This window comes from Alosa pseudoharengus, unplaced genomic scaffold (genome assembly GCF_046254945.1).
Source record: "Alosa pseudoharengus isolate Yale_2024_CS ecotype anadromous, Long Island Sound unplaced genomic scaffold, YU_APseudo_1.1 YU_APseudo_1.1_scf_20, whole genome shotgun sequence".
NCBI classification, from domain to species: Eukaryota; Metazoa; Chordata; class Actinopteri; order Clupeiformes; family Clupeidae; genus Alosa; species Alosa pseudoharengus.
In genome coordinates this window covers 22,334,485-22,354,480 of record NW_027468664.1, presented here as the reverse complement: position 1 = coordinate 22,354,480, position 19,996 = coordinate 22,334,485, and the positions used below count along the sequence as shown (strand labels likewise).

General features: G+C 43.8%; 1 protein-coding gene across 1 annotated transcript in view; it reads right to left on the bottom strand.

The window, feature by feature from the left end:
* plxnc1 (plexin C1) overlaps positions 1 to 19,996 on the bottom strand; it is a 61,665-nt gene that overhangs the window by 2,425 nt on the left and 39,244 nt on the right. Inside the window, exons 24-28 of the mRNA XM_076296860.1 lie at positions 7,039 to 7,114; positions 2,979 to 3,013; positions 2,293 to 2,382; positions 2,009 to 2,175; positions 134 to 281 (exon numbers count right to left, since the gene is read on the bottom strand). Of these exons, the coding sequence (XP_076152975.1) occupies positions 134 to 281; positions 2,009 to 2,175; positions 2,293 to 2,382; positions 2,979 to 3,013; positions 7,039 to 7,114 (516 nt within the window). The remainder of the gene's footprint in view (positions 1 to 133; positions 282 to 2,008; positions 2,176 to 2,292; positions 2,383 to 2,978; positions 3,014 to 7,038; positions 7,115 to 19,996) is intronic.

Sequence of the window (19,996 nt, the reverse complement as noted above, 5' to 3'; positions counted from 1 at the left end):
ACACACGTAGGCACATCCACACACACCACACACACACACACACACATGCAGGCACGCACTCCATGAAGTCCTGAGCGACCACAGTGTGTGTGTGTGTGTGTGTGTGTGTGTGTGTCTGCATCGAAAACATTACCTTCCCAAGCTGTTGCTCAGTGAGGGAGAAGGAGTCCATGAAGGCCTGAGCGACGACAGACAAGCAGCCATCCAGGTGTGGCGTCTTCTCCAGGTCGAACACAAACTGGGGGTTCTTCAGAATGTTCACCCAGAAGCGCAGAGGCAGGCTGGGAAGGTGGAGGACCCAGAAAGAGAAGTCAAGTCAAGTCAGTTTTATTTTTAAAGCGCATTTAACATGCACATAGTGCAACCCAAAGCGCTCCAACAAACAAGATACATAACAAGACAAAAGATGCCGGATGGAGCAGCGTAGTCGCCAGCGTGCCCATGACATCAAGACATGACAAATACATTTAAAAAATAACAAATACAAAAAATGCTGGACGGAGCGGCGTAGTCACCAGCGTACCCGTGACACCAAGACATACAAGACAGACAACAAAACAAATAAACAAATAAAAAGTGAAAAAAAAAAAGAAAATATATTTAAAAAGGGGAAAGGTGATGTTAAAATTAGTCCAATTTCCAAACCAGCTGAAAATGTCCAAGGGCAATGATGACCAAAGTAAACCAGGGAACAGTGAAAAACAAGGGTATGAAAACTATCCCTCACAAAACACCCTGGACTGGCAGACTGCATCTCAGGGTGAGCCAGTGATTGAGTGACAACATCATCTATGTGCAGAGATGAACAGCTTGGCTTCAAAAGCAATATTTGATCAAACCATTTACTAAACCAGGTGAAACAATGTTTCAGCCAGGTAGATCAGAAAATTAGTGAAATCACCTGTGTTAAGTGTACAGGCAGAAGGACACATTTTCTCAAGCAGGGTTGTCCACATGTACATGTGCACCCAGATATTGCTGAAGTTACAGTGCAGCACTGAGGTTCACACATTTTAGGCGGGGATCACATTAGCCAGCGGCAAACAGCAGGTTCCCTATTGCCTATTGTTCTCTATGGTTCTGCAGCAGAATGGTGGCAGCGCTGGAGTAACGCTAGCGTTGAACAGGCTGAGCTTTGAACTTGGTTCAACTTTCAAAGCGCAACGCGAGCGTATTCAATTGACAAATCATTTGTGTTGCTTAGGAACAAGACAAAACGTATCATGGTCTGAGCGTTGCGTTTGCCGCTTGCCGCTGGCTAATGTGATCCCCGCCTTAGAGTTTAATTAAAGAGCCAAAGAATGAATGTGTACATACTGCAATGTAAGCAGTTACCACACTAAGGATATTCACTGTGTATGTAAGACTTTATCTTCATCTATTTGTCTTTATTTTTTATTTATTTGTCTTTATCTTTATTAAATTGTCTTAATCTTTATTTATTTGTCTGACGCTTTTAATCCAAGGGGATTTACAGATGCCAATTAAAGCTGCAGTTGGCACGTCTGACAGATTGAGGGGGCTTAGCCAAAATTTTGAATGTTGAATGAATGTTTGAATGTTGTTTGAATGATGAACTCTCATGCCCCTCCCCCACTACCACCAAGTGCCCTCTCATCGAGTTTGTACTCGTTGTGCGCACCAGACTGCACCAGACTGTGATTGACAATCAGATCTCACACAGCCCTGCTGTGATTGAACCAGAAGAATTGGGAGCTGTGGATTTTTGCAAAACAAATAACAGGCTGTAGGTGGAGGTAGAAGTGCGGGTTTTTCTAAAACCGGCCGATTTATGTTTTTCTGTCAGTGCATAGTGTCGGTTTCAGTGAATATGATCAAAAAAATCTTGCCAACTGCAGCTTTAATTGTAGGGCCAGTCTCTCAACCATGGTTTTAGGGGGCACTGTGGCGCACCTGGCTACAGTGCCCGAGTCCAAGTGTCCACGGGACTTACACCCCCCACCCACACACATAGACACACTCCCCTCGGACGCCCCTCCACCCCTACCTGTTGGTCTTCCAAATGTGCAGCACATCAGGGTCACTGATCTTCTTGCTTTCTGCCTGGCTGTCCAGGAAGTCGAAGAAGTGCTTGACAGCATGCAGCGGCCGGTTGTTGTTGGCCGTACCCCAGATGGTTCTGAAGAGATTCTCCACATATGAATGCACAGCCACCTGTTTGGATGGTGAATGAATTAATGCATGAATGAATGAATCAATCAATCAATCAGTCAATCAATGACTGGATGAATGTATTGTGTGTATGTAGGCATGTCCTGTATGATGATTGACCTTGGTAGAGAGCAGCTTGGTCAGATAAACCTCTTTGACCTTGAGTTTTTTCCCCTCTGAACTTTTGCTGTCCGCTAGCTCAGGGTCGATCTGTGGGGGAAAGACAATGTTTTCTGTTTTTATCAAGACTGTTTTTTTATCAGTGTAGGAGGAACGGTTTCCAGGAATCCAGCTCATTTGTAACATTCCAGGGACTCATTGACAGGCACAGATTCACAGAAATACAGGCCAGAGGTGACTCAAGTGAGAACATTTAAAAACACATTGTTATGAGGTAGCCTTGTGGTCTGGGGTAGCTGCAAGGGTGACCCTGGTAAGTAAGGGTGAACATTTACAAAAATCCCCAAACACACTGTTCTAGTTGTTTCTTTTTTAGTTTGCTCCTTTTCTCTTAAACTTGTGGGTTTATTATTTCCTTGTGTACTGTTATTATATAGTCCACACTGGTCTTTTGGGGATTTTTGTAATTTTTTCACCCTTACTTACCTCAGGCTTACAGCTACCCCAGACCACAAGGCTACCTACAAAACAACAACTAGAACGGAGTTTTCAGGTGCCATACCACAACCTATAAATATAATACAATAGAAATACAACCACAACCACAACCTAAGATTATGATAACCCGTGTAAATTTGGCCTCACGGGTCGCAGACAAACATCGATATAAACTCGATGGTACTCACCAGGTGATAGTACTTTGTTTCAAAGTCAGGTTCCTCTGTAAATCACACACACACACACACACACACACACACACACACATAAAGTCAGGTTCCTCTGTAAATCACACACACACACAAACTTTTCAGTGAACATCTTGTTTTTTCTACAATACATGTTTGTATTGTGTACAGTAGTTCTTACATTTTATAACATGTTTACCTTATTATGACCTGCACTAGCGTAGCTATATAGGTTTAGTCAGAGGTTTTTTTGTCTTCCGGATTTTTATTTTTTTTCCTTCAGTAATTTTGTGTCAACAATTTTGTTTTGTTTTGATCCAAAAAGAGGGACACCCCCATTATCCCCCCCCCCCCACACACACACACACACACACCCTATTACCCCCCACAAAAACTCACAAGCGAACACACACACACACACACAGAAGCATACATATAAACAAAAGCAAACACATACATGCACACACTTGTTTACATACACAGAAGTTGCAAGAGTAGGAGATTGAGTAGGAGGGTCCGTGTATCATTAGTTCATTTGATATTCAATTGAGAATCAAAAACGAAAAAATAAATAAAAAATTACTTGTTATTTCATTATTTGTTTATGAATGTGATACAAACAAACAAATAACACGTTTTTCAGGATTTTGATTTCATGGTCAAATCAAAAGTATAACGTTTAAAAAATGGTTTCAGGGCCAAAACTGATTTTGATATTTATTTGTTCCGATTTCTGTGACCTCGAAATCTATCCAAGTCACTTTCTTGGTCTAGACCTGTCAGTGCTCAGTGTTTTCTCACAATTTAGTGACTTTGTTGCTAGATCTAGCGACTAATTTTGGCCATCCCTAGCGACAGAAAATATTAATTGTCTAACAACTATAGCAAGAAATTGGGCGACTTGCGCAACGTTGGCAAACTCGGTTTCGTTGAATCGACAGAAAATCATCTCCCTTCTCATGCCTGTTTCGTATATGAACATCGCGTTCGCCCAAAGCGTTGCCCCATAGAAGTAATGACTGGCCTAGGCTATGTAGTATCAGCCCATGTTAGGGAAGTAGGCCTAGATGTTAGATCTATCAGCTCAGATCATCATTTGTCGCCAACGTCATTGGAAGGCAGTCAGCTGCAGTAGCCTTCTGGTGAAATTACACCAAAGACAGTAGCTATGACAGGGAAACTAGGGACACACATCGTTCAACAAGCACATTGATCAAAGGAAAGAGGGGCTACAACTTCATTCACAAACAGAGCAAATAATTCAAATTGAGCCATAGGCGTAGCCACAGCCGTCTACTTGTCAGTCTTGCCCGTCCAATTACGTTCACCATCTAAAAAAAGACGCGCAAGTCAACACTGCTCTGAGAACTCAAGAATCAGTCAAATCAGACAAATTCTGCCTAATTTGTCAGCTGTGATCAAATGCGTTCAATAAATTCCACTATGTCATAAATATAACATGCCGATTAATGTTTGTATGGTGTATCTCATCTAGGCTTCTCTTAGCCTATGTTCAATCAAATTGGCTTTGCCCACAATTTTCTTTCTGTGCCCACCCATTTGAACATTTCTGGCTATGCTACTGAATTGAGCATAGGAGTAGAGAGATTCTGTTGCTCTGTTCGAGTGGTCATTTAAATATAGATCTTTAGGTTAAATTGTGTGTGGTAAAGTTATAATCGGACTGGTAGGCCTAGTCCGATTTAACACTGCAAAACAGAAGCAGCAGCTGACAATGGAAGTCAATAAATAATTTCCGGGTCAGAGCAATCGGAAAAAATAAATATCAAAATCAGTTTTGGGCCTGAGGCCGTTTTTTAAACGTTCTACTTTTGATCTTTGATCATGAAATCAAAATTCTGAAAAACAAAGCATTATTTGTTGGTTTGTATTACATTCATAAATTTGTATCACATTCATAAATAAATAATGAAAAGTCCTTTTTTCATTTTTTCATTTTGGATTCTCAATTGAATATCAAATGAACGAATGATACCACGGACCTAGGAGGACTGAGCGGCGGTCATATTTTTACATTTTTTTACAAATATTTTTTTTTTTTTTTACAAATAAATTGCCTGATATTCTTCAGGATATGTGCAAGTATTTTATATCTGGAAACCAGGGCGCATTCGCACTAGACCGTTTGGTCCGGACCCGAGTTTGTTTTGGAACGATGGGTCGAGTGAGGACCCAGGACCGCTAGAAAACATGGGTCTGGGGTACGGTTCATTAGAACTCGTTAGAACAGTGGTCTGGGGTACGCCTACAGTACGGTTCGTTAGAACTCCGGTGCAGTTTGAATGCTATCTGTACCAAAACCAGGAAATAAACTGCTGTTTTTGTGAAGTTGCCAGACCAGCTGGGTCAGGGCTAGGGGGGAGTAATCACTCTACAGTTAAACGGACCCAGTGTGAAGGCAACCTCAGGGTTGCTGAGAATAAAGGCATTCTATTCTATTCCATTCCATTTTATTCTAGATCCCAGTAGTGCTTAATCAGAGAGGTTTAAAGCGGAGCTAGTAATCAAGGATATCTGGCTTAATCATGGCAAGAAGAGAAGTCAGAGAGTGCTGTAGTCTCTAGGAAATGTGTTACAGCTGTATTTGATATGGGTGAGTGGAGCAAAAAGGTCGTTTGAGTGCGTGGGAAAAAGGACTTTTACTTTTTCGGATGAGTGGATCACGGCAGATTAATAATCTCATGTGGTCTAATCTGGGGAGGCGGTGAGGTTATGGAGCTCTGCTCTGAGGGCTTCTTTGTACTGTGGGACTCGAGGGCTTATCCCCTGGGGTTTCGCTCAGACGTTAGGTAACAGCACGGAGCCGAAGCCAGAGCCAAACCAGCGTCTGAGTGGCCAACACTCGCCACTCGCCTTGTGGATGTTTTCATACATAACAAGGCAACATTGACAAAAAATATCAAAGGTCTCCGATTAATGCCAGATAGTGTGTGCCTGTGTGACGGAGTGTTAGTCTAGTGCAGTGGTCGCCAACCCGTCGATCGCGATCGACCAGTAGATCTTTAGAACTTGCCCAGTAGATCCCGAGAATAACAGGAAAATTAAAAACACATTCACCAAATTCCCACATGTTCGCCAACGTTTACAGGGCCTACATTTCAGCGTGGGATTGCGGGTATAGCGCATGATTTATTCAAGACCTAGCCATCATAATGCGAGAAATTCCTGCATACATTTACAGTGCTGTCTGATAACGTTAATCTAATAATGGAGCAGCGTGAATGCGGGACCGGACGGACCAACTTCTGACTTGAACCGAACGTAACGCGCACAGCACCACTTTGCAGGTGCGCTCTCTCTCTTTCCCTCTCTCGCAACAGGACTGGTCACCGCTGAAGTCAAATTATGCTAGGTGCTACATCAACTGCTAACTGACAGAAAATGAAAACAAAAGTTTAGCGATCAGGAATTTGTTCTCCATTTGAAGAATGTAATCGATTGCGGACGTGCACAGACAGCTACAGACACCGAGTGCATTGTAGGCCTATGCTTAGGTTACTTTCACTTTCTTGAGTGTGCATTCATTACGTGAAAGATGCTTCATACCAAAACAGCGAATCAAATTTATCATGACGTGTTGTCACAAACACTTACTCCAATTAGAAAATCAAAACCAAAATCATATCTCATTGACGCCTGTATAAGGGGGTGGAGGATGTGATATTGTTGACCTGATACATTTGCCTAAATAAAAGGCCTTAAATTGGAAGTATTTTAGCTTTGATTCTCTTTTGATGCTTCAAGGTAGATCTTGCCTTTGTTCAGGGCGAGGTCAGGGATCTTCGGCTCAAAAAGGTTGGTGACCACTGGTCTAGTGTGTGTGTGTGTGTGTGTCTGTGTGTGTGTGTGTGTGACGGAGTGCCATTACTATGGGTGAGTATACGCTCTGACTGGCTCTTTGCCGTTGCGGTCAAGCTGTATGTTTAGCACGCCGGAGACCCTGGTTTGAGGCCGCGTAGGGAGACGGCTCTCTCCCTTCACTACACCATGCCTCAGAGGCAAAGTGTGTGTGTGTGTGTATGATGACAGAGGGGCTCACCTTTGAAACTGAGTGTAGGGCTCTGAGGAACTTGGACTTTCCTTGTGATGACCTTGATGGTCGACCCATCAGGAATCTGTGGAGAGCGAACATATATTTCTTTATATACATCTTAATTGACACATTTTCTGACAGATATTGCGATTGATTTCCTTTACAATTTTTGGAAGTTAAGCTTCAGTTCAATATTCCAAATTGCACTGGATTTTTCGAGTTGGGCCATTTCTAATAGGTGAGCTACACTGTCTGTCACACAAGGAAGATGACATGAATATGAGAATCATAGATGTAACAGGGATGGGCAAAAGTACATCAAAATGTATTTTAAAATAAAATATCAAATACCCTAATTTTAAGTGTATCTACAAAAAAAAACTACAAAATACAGTAGCCACACCATATATTAAAATAAAATTCTGTAGGGAGGGAGGAAAGGGAGCATGAACTCACTTTGCAAACCTTCCATATCTGTCTATTTAATCTATTCCTTCATCACTACACTGACTCTGTTGATTAAGTGGACAGTGTTTGAGACAACAGATTTTCTCTGCCTATGAGACATGCTATGCTGACCTGCCTGTTACATCTCACAGCCTAAACACTGTATCGGAGATGCACTCAAAAAGTCACAACAAACTTGTCAAGTGGTACAAAGTGGAGACAAGTCCTGACATTGTCAGTACTTGCACAGATTGTTTAATATTGCATTGTGTAACGCTGTTGATCAGGAAGGACCCTTTTAGTTGTTTTTTAACTAAATGGGTACCCTGTAAGTTATTTCCTAAAGTGTTGCTTTAGGAAATAACGGTACATGGGGCAACTTTTTGAGCAATGCTGCGGACTAGTCACACAGAAACTATACCATGAGCTCAGTTTCTTATATAACAGTACACGAGAGATAACATGCACAAGCCAAACAAGCACATAACTGCTCTCCATCCATTTCAAACGTACAACATAAATTCACACCCATTCACACAAACATGCCTGAAGGAGTGTGCATGCACACACACACACACTCTCTCTCTCTCTCTCTCTCTCTCTCTCACACACACACACACACACACACACACACACACTCTCCATCTCTCTCTCTCACACACACACACACACAAAGTGGGTAATTATCACCCTGGTGATAGGGAATGGAAGTGCTTACTAGGGATTTGATCTAATCTGAGTGTGTGTCTCAGATTCCTCTAAATCCCTGAAAACATTTTACCACACACACTGCAGACTTGAGAGCAGTCAGCAAGCACCTCTGGGCACACACACACACTCTAACTCACACACATGCACACACACGCACGCACACACATACACACACACACGCACACGCACACACACACACACACACACACACACACACACACACAGCCAGCACAGCAGAGTTGAGAGCAGCCAGTAAACCCCTCAGAGCACACTCACACTCCCTCACTCACGCACACACACACACACACACAGACACACAAGCTTACACTAACTCTCACACACACACACACACACACACACACGCTCACACTAACTCACTCACACACACACACACACACACATCACACACTCAGCCAGCAAGCAGCTCCAGAGCACGGCCTTGTCAACTACTAAATCAGTGGTCCCCAAACTTTACATTACATTTAATCATAGGCTACTGCAATTTAATACCATTGTTAGCTGTGTTTATATTGCCATCATACCATGTAAAATGTAGCTCAAATGATACTAATAAAAAGACTTTAGCATTCCCAAAAGTATTAGCAGGGAGTCCCAAAAGTATATTTTATTTAAAATGTGTGAACTCTGTGTCTTTGCATACACAGTAGAGGGTGACACGGGAAGCAATTTTCACTCCCGTCCCATCCCGAGCCTGCACAAATACTCCCGTCATATCCCGATCACGTGACAGCCCCCCCAAAAAAATTCTGTCCCGCAAAATCCCGAGAGAAAGACTCCCGAATCCCGTCCCGCTCCCTATGTTGATGTCTAAAGTTATCCGACTGTTAGGCTACAGTAGCGTGCGGTGACCATACATTTTGGTAGGGCAGAAAGCCTTGTCTAACTTTTCTTTAATAGCCGATCATTTTGGGCTACATTAAAATTACATATTTTACAGTACTTTGCTGTAGGCTATGCTTAAATCATTTCATAGTTAGATCTCATCCCATCAGTTAAGTTTGCACCGTTCTCATCACGTTAAACCAGCGAAGCATAGCAACGTGGCTATGAGTAAACAAAACTATTTTTTGTGTTCCGTCAGGGTTATGCGATAAATATATTGAGGAATGCGATCGTCGAGGTGCCATGCCCCAACATTGCATTACACATTAAACTCAACGAGAATCGCTTTCCCGGACAGCTCGTGCAATTGAATAGAGTTGTCCTTTGCTGATACTTTCGCCTGTAACTGTTTCTTTGCATCCATTTTGCCTTAGGGCCTATCGCTGAAGCTGATTGATTGTGAACAGGGCAGCTGCTTGTCTTGCTCTGATAGGCTACCAATCAACAACAAACGTATTGTGATGAACGTAATGATGTAATTGATTGCCTGCTCACGTGGTTAGGGACGTGTATTGATTGAGCGATGAGAGACACCTGTAGAGGAAGAAGTTTAAAAACAGTACACGGTGCTTGGTGGGGAGAGAGAAAGGAGAGGGCAGACGACTGAAGACGGGCAGAGATGATGTGTTAGCGTGGACATAATTAGTGCTATATGGACAGGACATCTGAAGTGATGCTATTGAACTAAATCGGAAGGCCAGAATCAACGTGGGACGCTATATTTTTTTGTGACTCTTTTTTGTGGGTATCCTGGACGCCGGTGCTCGCGGACTGAACGTACAACCATACGGGAGGGTCTCGAAGGCTGCCGGACAAGGGAAGTGGCGATTGTTTTAACCGTGTTTCATGAAGTGTGTGTGTGTGTGTGTGTGTGTGTGTGTGTGTGTGTTGGGAGGGGAGGGACAACTACTATGATTGAATAGGCTAGGCTATTGGAAATCGCGGGTGGTTCTTTGGGGATGTTTTTAGGATGTGTTGATTTAGTTAAGCCATGAATTTAATGATTGCTGTGATACACTTGGAATGCCTAATTATTACATAGTTCAGCTCCTAGCGTTTCTATGTGTGTTTATCCCCTGTTGGGCCTTTAGGTGTGTGCAATAATTGGCCTATGGTATGTGTGCAATAATCGGCCTATGGTGTGTGTGCAATAATCGGCCTTTGGTGTGTGTGCAATAATTAGCCTATGGTTTCTGATTTGTAGTGGTGTTAAGTGGCTTAGTGCAATATATCTGATAACAGACCTGGACTCCTGCTGACTGGCTTCAATCTAGTACTTTTATAAATGAAATATAGCTGCAAGCAGCAATGAGGGGGCCAAGCAGAGGTTCAGCAGTCCAGAAGTCCAGATTTGCCATGCAACTCAATGCCGTGGCATCAGGCATATAGCATTAAGCAGACACAACAAGTTCCATGTCAAACAACCCAAGATTGGCTGAGTTACAAGGTCAAGTTTCACATCAAAACATAACTGATTTTGTGTGGCTGAACCAGGGCTGAGTGTCGCCGCCCCCTCACCCAGCCAACCCACCGCCGCAATCGCCCCTGCCCGTCCCACCCCGCCCCACCCTTGCACGCATGCATTAGAATTAACTGGATGGAACTCGCTGTCAACAGTTTCACATCAAAAATAAAAGATCGATTGAGATATGATCATGCTTGCTGCCATTGACCTCCATTGCAGAATAATGCAACAACTACAGGCCAAAATACATTTTTGCCAATTACAGAGCCCCCTAAAGGTCAAAGGTCACCAAATTTCTTGAGCGTCCTCCTGGTTGGTCCTGAGGACCATGTACTAAGTTTGGTTTCGATACATGAAAGCGTTGCTGAGATATGAGCTCACTTCCTGTTTGGCGGCTTCGCCGCAAATTTCAATTGGCTGTTACAGGCGAACGCTTCTGTCAATTGTTCCAGAAAAAAATACACTGATAAGGCATGGTCTGAAGATGGTCTCTGCCAATTTTGGTGAGGATCAGCTGAAATTTGTGACATGCGAATACTTATTCATGTTTTTGATTAAATCCAATATGGCGGCCGAATCAATTATGATGACATCACAAGTTGGCTTGGGTCGGCCTAAGGACTTCCAACAGTATTACCAGACACCACTAGTGCGTTTTTATTCTAAGCACAACAGCAGCTACAGGCCAAAATGCATTTTCGCTAATTACAGCACCCCCTAGAGGTCAAAGATCACCAGATTTCTTGAGTGCCCTACAGATGGGGATATAAGTCCAAGTACTAAGTTTGGGTATGACAGATGAATCGGTTGCTGAGATATGAGCTCACTTCCTGTTTGGCGGCTTCGCCGCATATTTCGATTGACTGTTACGGGCAAACAGTTTTAGTTCCGAAGACGAAAATCGATACCTTTTGTGCGGCTTGATCTGAAGATCATATGTACTAAGTTTCGTGAAGATTGGACAAACTATGTGAGGCGTGAAACTTTTTAAAGATTTTTGAAAAAATCCAAAATGGCGGAAAATCCATCATGGCGGAAATTGACGTCATAGGATGCGTTGAACTCGGCTAGGTCCAAGGATTCCAACGATACCACATTTTTGACAATTGGGTCAACAGGTCAAAAGTTACGTGCGTGAACGCAAGTCCAACTTTGGCCTGTTGGTGGCGCTAGAGCGCTTGAGGTGCCGGCATGAAACTTGGTGAAATGAATTATTGGACTGTCCCCAATTAGTGTGCAAAATTGCATAACTTTTTACCAGACGTTTCTATGGGCTGCCATTGACTTCCATTGCAAAATAATGAGCATCAGCAACTACTGGCCAAAATGCATTTTTGTCAATTACGGAGCCCCCTAGAGGTCAAATGTCACCAAATTTCTTGAGCGTCCTCCCGATGGGGTCGGAGGTACATGTACTAAGTTTGGTTTTGATACATGAAAGCGTTGCTGAGATATGAAATCACTTCCTGTTTGGCGGCTTCGCCGCAAATTTTGATTGGCTGGTACAGGCCAATACTTCTTTCAATTGTTCCAGAAATCAATGCACTCATCAGGCATGGTCTGAAGATGGTCTCTGCCAATTTTGGTCAGGATCCGCTGAAATTTGTGACCTGCGAAAACTTGTACGTGTTTTTGATTAAATCCAATATGGCGGCCGAATCAATTACGATGACATCACAAATTGGCTTGGGTCGGCCTAAGGACCTCCAACAGTACTACCAGACACCACTAGAGTGTTTTAATTCTAAGCACAACTGCAGTTACATGCCAAAAGGCATGTTTCTTAATTACAGCGCCCCCTAGAGGTCAAAGGTCACCAGATTTCTTGAGCGTCCCCCTGATTGGGTCCTGAGTCCATGTACTTAGTTTGGTTATGATAGATCAATGGGTTGCTGAGATATGAGCTCACTTCCTGTTTGGCGGCTTCGCCACAAATTTCGATTGGCTGTTACGCGCGAACGGTTTTAGTTCCGGAGACAAAAAGCAATGCATTAATGAGGCATGGTGTGTAGATGATATCTTTGAAGTTTGGTGTCGATCGGACAAAATTTGTGACCTCTGATACATTTTAAGTGATTTTGATGAAATCCAAAATGGCGGAAAATCCATCATGGCGGAAAATGACGTCATAGGGTGCGTTGAACTCGGCATGGTCCAAGGATTCCAGCAATACCTCATTTTTGAAAATCGGACTGACGGGTCAAAAGTTACGTGCGTGAACGCATGTCCAACTTTGGCCTGTTGGTGGCGCTAGAGTGCTTGAGGTGCCATCATGAAACTTGGTGATATTAATCATGGGACAGTCCCTAATCAGTGTGCCAAATTTCACAACTTTTTACCAGACGGTTCTATGGGCTGCCATAGACTTCAATGGCAGAGGAAAGATGTTGAATAATAATAAGAAATCATAGAAACACAATGGGTGCCTTCGCAGCTTCGCTGCTTGGCCCCCAATTATAATTAATAAACAGATTTACTTATACTAACTTCTGTCTGTGCTGGTTTTGTGTGGAACTTTGGACGACAACCGGACCATACCGGTAAAAAAAAAGGTGGTGGCAGCTAATTGATAACCAGCTGTTACATTACACTGGTGGCAGCGGTGGGATCTGTTTAAAAATGTCGTCCCCTGATTCCATACAAAATCCGCCTGATATGCCAGACCCGCAACCTGAGCCAGGAACACAACCACCTGTACCTGTATTACAGAGGCCAATTTTTATGCCAGAAACTTTTACGGGAATGGGGAGGGATTGGTCTGACTGGTCAGAACAGTTTGAATTGGCATCAGAAGTTAATCGGTGGAGCAGGGAATTAAAATTAAAATTTATGTCTTTGTTATTTTCAGGTCGAGCTAGGGATATATATGCAGGATTGAGTCCAGTTGATAAAAGCACTTATGAAAAGTTAAAAGTGGCAATGGGGAAATATTTGGAGCCAAGTGGGGAGGAGTGGCACAGAGTGAGTTTCTCCTCTAGAAAAAGACTACCAACTGAAACCGCTAGGGAATTTGGAAATGCGTTGCGACGACTAGTGTCTAAAGCATACTCATCTATAGACCCACTGACCAGAGACCGGTTGGCACGTGACCATTTTATGGCTAATGTGGGGAGTGGGGAATTGCGGATCCAGCTGAGAAGTGCTAAACCACCCACCCTAGAAGAGGCAATTAATATTGCAACAGAATTAGAGCTTGTTCGTGATTTGGAACGGACAGAAATTAAAGCTGAATCTAAAGTAATGGGGGTGAGTGGTAGACCTGTTACAGAGGAATCACAGATGGGCGTCTTATTGGGAGTTGTGGAGGGTTTGAGGCAAGAAATGAAAGTTCTACAAGCCAGTGTATCTGAAATTAAAAACTCGCAGACAAACTTGAGACAAACTCCTAGTCAGTGGAATCATCCACCTTTACGATCTGGCCAAAACCCCTCTCGAATAGACCCTATTCAAAATCAAAATGGTGAACAACGGATGGAAGGGTGCTGGGAATGTGGCTGTAATAGACACATTAGAAGAAATTGCCCCTATTTAAACTAGAGGAGGCTGGTACAGAAGGCCAAATGCCCGCCCCTCGTCGTGTTTATTCTGGCCTAAGGATGGAGCCCTTAGGGCAATCATGTGGTGCTGGGGTTTATTTGTTGGCTAAAGTGGGTGGTGTAAATTGTTCCCTCCTGGTGGACACAGGGGCTCAAGTGTCTATTATATCTCATGCATTCTGGTTAAGAAATAAACCGGGGGATGCTCAGCTAACAGGTTATAATGGCAAAGTGTCTGTGGCTAATGGGGGACACATGGACATATTTGGGAAGTGGCAAACAGTGTGTGAGTTTAATAATTTAGCATTGATAACTGATTTTTTAGTAGCTGATATCTCGCCAGAGGAGGGGTTGTTGGGAACTGATTTTCTATGCAAGTTTGGGGCGGTAGTTGATTTAAAGGGGGGCTTTTGTGTGTTAATGGGAAAGAAATTGCCTTTACAATTCGTCCATTCCTTAAAGGAGAACAGGCCAGTGACCATCGAAAAGGACCTTGTCATTCCCCCCAGGAGTGAGGTGATCATTCCAGGGACTGTCAGCGGGGCCTTTTTAGAAGGTATGGAAGGCATGTTGGAACCCTCAGCGTCTCTATCAAATCACTCTGATTTACTAATCGCTAGAGTGGTGAGTAAAGTGGATAAGGGCTTGATACCAGTTAGACTCATAAACATGACTGAGAGTGCACACAATTTGAAACAGGGAATGTCGTTGGGCACCTTCTGCCCTGATGTTTGTGTAGAGGAAGAACATATAGGCATGGCTGAGAGACAGCAAACTCATGTGGGGTGGTCTACGGAGTCGTTGGTGCGGGCCCTTGGTCTACACGATAGAGGTTTAAGCGAATCTGATATGCAGGGTATCCATAACCTTTTATCAGCTCATTTGTCTGTTTTTAGTAGAGATGACGCTGATTTAGGAAGGACCCATTTAATCCTTCACCAAATTGACACTGGACAAGCCCCTCCCATTAAAATGGCTCCCCGCCGTGTGCCGTTGCATCTACAGCAGGAAGTCACTGAGCACATTAGAGACATGCAAGACCGTGGAATAATTCAACCCTCTGTAAGCCCTTGGGCAGCGCCTGTTGTTCCTGTTCGAAAAAAGGATGGGGGATTACGTTTTTGCGTAGATTATCGCAAACTTAATGATGTAACTCGGAAAGATGCTTATCCTCTCCCCCGTATAGATGATGCTTTAGATAGCGTGACGCATGCCAAGTGGTTTTCTACCCTTGATTTGTCTAGTGGTTACTGGCAAGTCGAGGTGGATCCTAAGGATCGACCTAAGACTGCCTTTGCCACCAAGAGTGGTCTTTGGGAGTTTAATGTTCTCCCTTTTGGCCTAACTAATGCGCCCAGTTCCTTCCAGAGGTTAATGGATCTCGTATTGGCTGATTTACAGTGGACTACTTGTCTAGTGTACCTCGATGACATCATCGTCTTTGGTCGCAGCTTTCAGGAGCATTTGAGTAGATTGGGAGAGGTCTTGAATAAGTTACATATAGCAAATCTGAAAGTTAAACCATCGAAATGCAATCTCTTTTCTACTGAAGTACAATACTTGGGCCATGTTATTTCAGCTGAAGGTGTAATGGCTGACCCTGCTAAATTAGAAGCGGTACGTTCATGGCCAGAACCCACAAACCAGACCGAGGTGAGGAGTTTTCTGGGTTTAGCCTCATATTATCGCCGTTTTGTTAAAAACTTTGCAGAGATTGCTCGGCCCTTACATTCACTGACAGAAAAAGGAAGGAGGTTCAAGTGGGATGAAAGATGTCATGATGCGTTCATTGCTTTGAAGACCCATTTGATATCAGCTCCAATTCTGGCCTACCCGGACCCTCAAAAGACCTTTATTCTTGACACTGATGCGAGTGATTGTGGGATAGGGGCGGTTTTGTCCCAAGAGGATAATGGGTTTGAAAGAGTTATTGCATATGCTAGTCGTGCATTGACAAAAACAGAACGTAAATATGCAACAACTAAAAGAGAACTACTTGCAATGGTGACATTTACAAAGTTTTTTAAACATTACTTACTTGGGAGAGAGTTTGTTTTAAGAACTGATCATAATTCCCTTCGCTGGCTACACAATTTCCAGGGGCTCGAGGGCCAGTTGGCTCGCTGGCTTGAACAACTGGCCAGTTTTCAGTATTGTATTGTGCACCGGCCGGGTAAACAGCATGGAAATGCCGATGCGTTATCTCGAATGCCCACCTCGGTGACTAGTATGGTCAAGCAGACACCTGATCAGTCGGTAAGCCAACCAGTAACTGCTACCTCGGTTTGGACATTACAAGAAATGCATCAACAGTGCCCTCTGCAGGGGGACTTTGGGGAGGTGGGGGCTGGATCTTCATATGAAATTGGAACTGTGGGGGTATTAAGGGATGTAGATGTAAGTGGGGTGGAGCTTCAGAAGGCTCAACAAAATGACCCAGATATTATGATTACAATTCAACTTAAAACCTCTATGGGGGGAGCGGGGACTGAGACCGATTGCCCAACAGAACTGAGAAAGTTTTCAGGGGTGTGGAGAGAGCTCACAGTACGGGACGGGATGTTGGTGCGGACACCAGTGGTACAGGGGGGTATGAGCCCTAGGGTTCAAGTGGTTCTTCCTGAAGTCATGGTACCCTATGTCCTTTCTCAGTTACATAATGAAGTGACTGCAGGCCATCTAGGGGTACAGAAATTGAGAGGCAAGGTAAAGGATCGTTTTTACTGGTCAGGGTGGTCTGCGGATGTGAAGAGATGGTGCTTGGAATGCAGGGAATGTGCTTCACGCAAAAGTGCAGGCCAAGCACCCTGTGCGCCCTTACAACCTTCTATCACATCACGCCCACACGAGCGTGTGGCATTAGACATTATGGGACCCTTACCTGAAACTCTTTTGGAAAATAAATACATCTTGGTCATTAGTGATTATTTTTCAAAGTGGACTGAAGCCTTCCCTATGAAAAATCAAGAGGCGTGTACGGTGGCAAAAATCCTGACAGAGCAATGGGTATGTCGGTATGGTGCACCTCGTACCATTCACTCCGATCAGGGTAGAAACTTTGAGTCACACCTATTCAAAGAATTGTGTCGCTTGCTGGGTATGCATAAAACTAGGACTACCCCATATTCACCTCAATCAGACGGGATGGTAGAAAGATTTAATAGAACGTTGCTATCCATGTTGGCTCTTTTTGTAGATGCGAATCAACTTAACTGGGATGCCCTATTACCCTATGTTATGATGGCCTATAGGAGCAGTGTACATGCAAGCACCGGATTCTCTCCCTTTCGGGTTCTCTTTGGCCAAGAAATTATTTTGCCAGTGGATGTAATGTTGAACTTGGATAATCAGGAAAAGTTTGCATCTGTTAATGATTATGTTACCAAAGTGAGTGAGGTCTTATCTACTGTCGTAGAAGCGGTAAAGAAACATCAGGCGAAGGCCTCCGACAACCAAAAGAGGAACTTTGACTTCAAGGTTAACTTCCAGTATTATTCTGTGGGGGAGTGGGTCTGGTTAAGGGATAAAACAAGACGACGGGGCGTATGCCCAAAGTTGCAGAGGAAGTTCTGTGGACCCTATGAAATTCTGGAGCGTATGTCAGTGTTGTATAGAATACAGCGGGAGGGGGGTGGCGCAGAGGTGACTGTTCACTTCAATAGACTGAAACCATTTGTGCCTTTTACCTTTCCAGGAACCCCTCTGTCCGGTGGTTTAGAGAACCCCCCTGCAACAGCAGCCAGACCCTCCCATGCAGAACTCAGACATTCCAAACCAGCTCCTGGACCCTCTCATCCAGCATCACAACCACAGAGATCCAGGGGAAGGAGGTATGGAGCTAGCTGGGTTTTCTCACGATCACGGCCAGCTACGGTGACGCCTGCTCCTGCCCCTGCTGTGCCGCCTGCTCTTGCCCCTGCTGTGCCGCCTGCTCTTGCCCTTGGTACACAGAATCAGAACGGGGGACATGTGATGCGGTCTGGAAGGACTAGTAAACCCCCATCATGGGTTAGAGATTATGTAGTGTAAAAGAGACTCGGGACGAGTCTTTTGTCAAAGAGGGGGGTAGTGTGATGAACGTAATGATGTAATTGATTGCCTGCTCACGTGGTTAGGGACGTGTATTAATTGAGCGATGAGAGACACCTGTAGAGGAAGAAGTTTAAAAACAGTACACGGTGCTTGGTGGGGAGAGAGAAAGGAGAGGGCAGACGACTGAAGACGGGCAGAGATGATGTGTTAGCGTGGACATAATTAGTGCTATATGGACAGGACATCTGAAGTGATGCTATTGAACTAAATCGGAAGGCCAGAATCAACGTGGGACGCTATATTTTTTTGTGACTCTTTTTTGTGGGTATCCGGGACGCCGGTGCTCGCGGACTGAACGTACAACCATACGGGAGGGTCTCGAAGGCTGCCGGACAAGGGAAGTGGCTATTGTTTTAACCGTGTTTCATGAAGTGTGTGTGTGTGTGTGTGTGTGTTGGGAGGGGAGGGACAACTACTATGATTGAATAGGCTAGGCTATTGGAAATCGCGGGTGGTTCTTTGGGGATGTTTTTAGGATGTGTTGATTTAGTTAAGCCATGAATTTAATGATTGCTGTGATACACTTGGAATGCCTAATTATTACGTAGTTCAGCTCCTAGCGTTTCTATGTGTGTTTATCCCCTGTTGGGCCTTTAGGTGTGTGCAATAATTGGCCTATGGTATGTGTGCAATAATCGGCCTATGGTGTGTGTGCAATAATCGGCCTTTGGTGTGTGTGCAATAATTAGCCTATAGTTTCTGATTTGTAGTGGTGTTAAGTGGCTTAGTGCAATATATCTGATAACAGACCTGGACTCCTGCTGACTGGCTTCAATCTAGTACTTTTATAAATGAATTATAATTAATAAACAGATTTACTTATACTAACTTCTGTCTGTGCTGGTTTTGTGTGGAACTTTGGACGACAACCGGACCATACCGGTAAAAAAAAAGGTGGTGGCAGCTAATTGATAACCAGCTGTTACATTACAGTATTGTGGGTTGTAATTGATTCTCTTTTCTAAAAGGAAATCCCTCACGTCTTTGGGCGCACTCACTGCATTGCAGCGTAATTTTTTAAGTTGATAATCTCTGGCTTCCCGCCAGCTCCCGTTTATTATTTCCTGTCCCGTCCCAATCACGTTACCAACAGTGAAATTTACTCCTGTACTGCGGGAAACCCGCGGGAATACCGTGACCCGCGGGAGTCCCGAAAAATTGTCACCCTCTAATACACACAGCTCAAGTTGGGATTGAACAAGCAATATCCTACAAATAATTTAAAGTTCTCAAACTATGAGAGTTGCTGGCAAAAACATCTGAAATGACCACCATTCTAACTTTCACTCACTTGATGAGAACTTTGTGAATTTGTATGAACATTTGAAGAGTGAATACAAAATAGAAATAATTATCCCAGAAAGTCCCAGAAATATGACTTGAATAGAAGTTAGTTAGTTATTAACAATTAATTGATAAACTTTTAGAATACTTTGAGCACTGATGCAGTCAGCATAGGCCTCTTACATTGTTTGCAGGTTCATAGGTTGATTCCGTTTTCGATGGCAAACGCGAAACGGCGCCAAAACAACCACCAGTGGACAAAAATAGTATTACATGTGTATTGTTAGACTCGCCATAGAGAATGAATGGGGGAAACTACGTAGGTTATAGTTTGACGATGTCGTACTCCCGTGCGGGGCAGATGCTATATACCACAGACATGTTTTGGGGGGCCACCCAAAATGAGGTGGCGGGCCGTATCCGGCCCGCGGGCCGTAGTTTGGGGACCACTGTACTAAATAGATAGATAGATAGAATAGGCAGTGCCACCCTACTGTACACTGATACTGATACTGTACACACACAC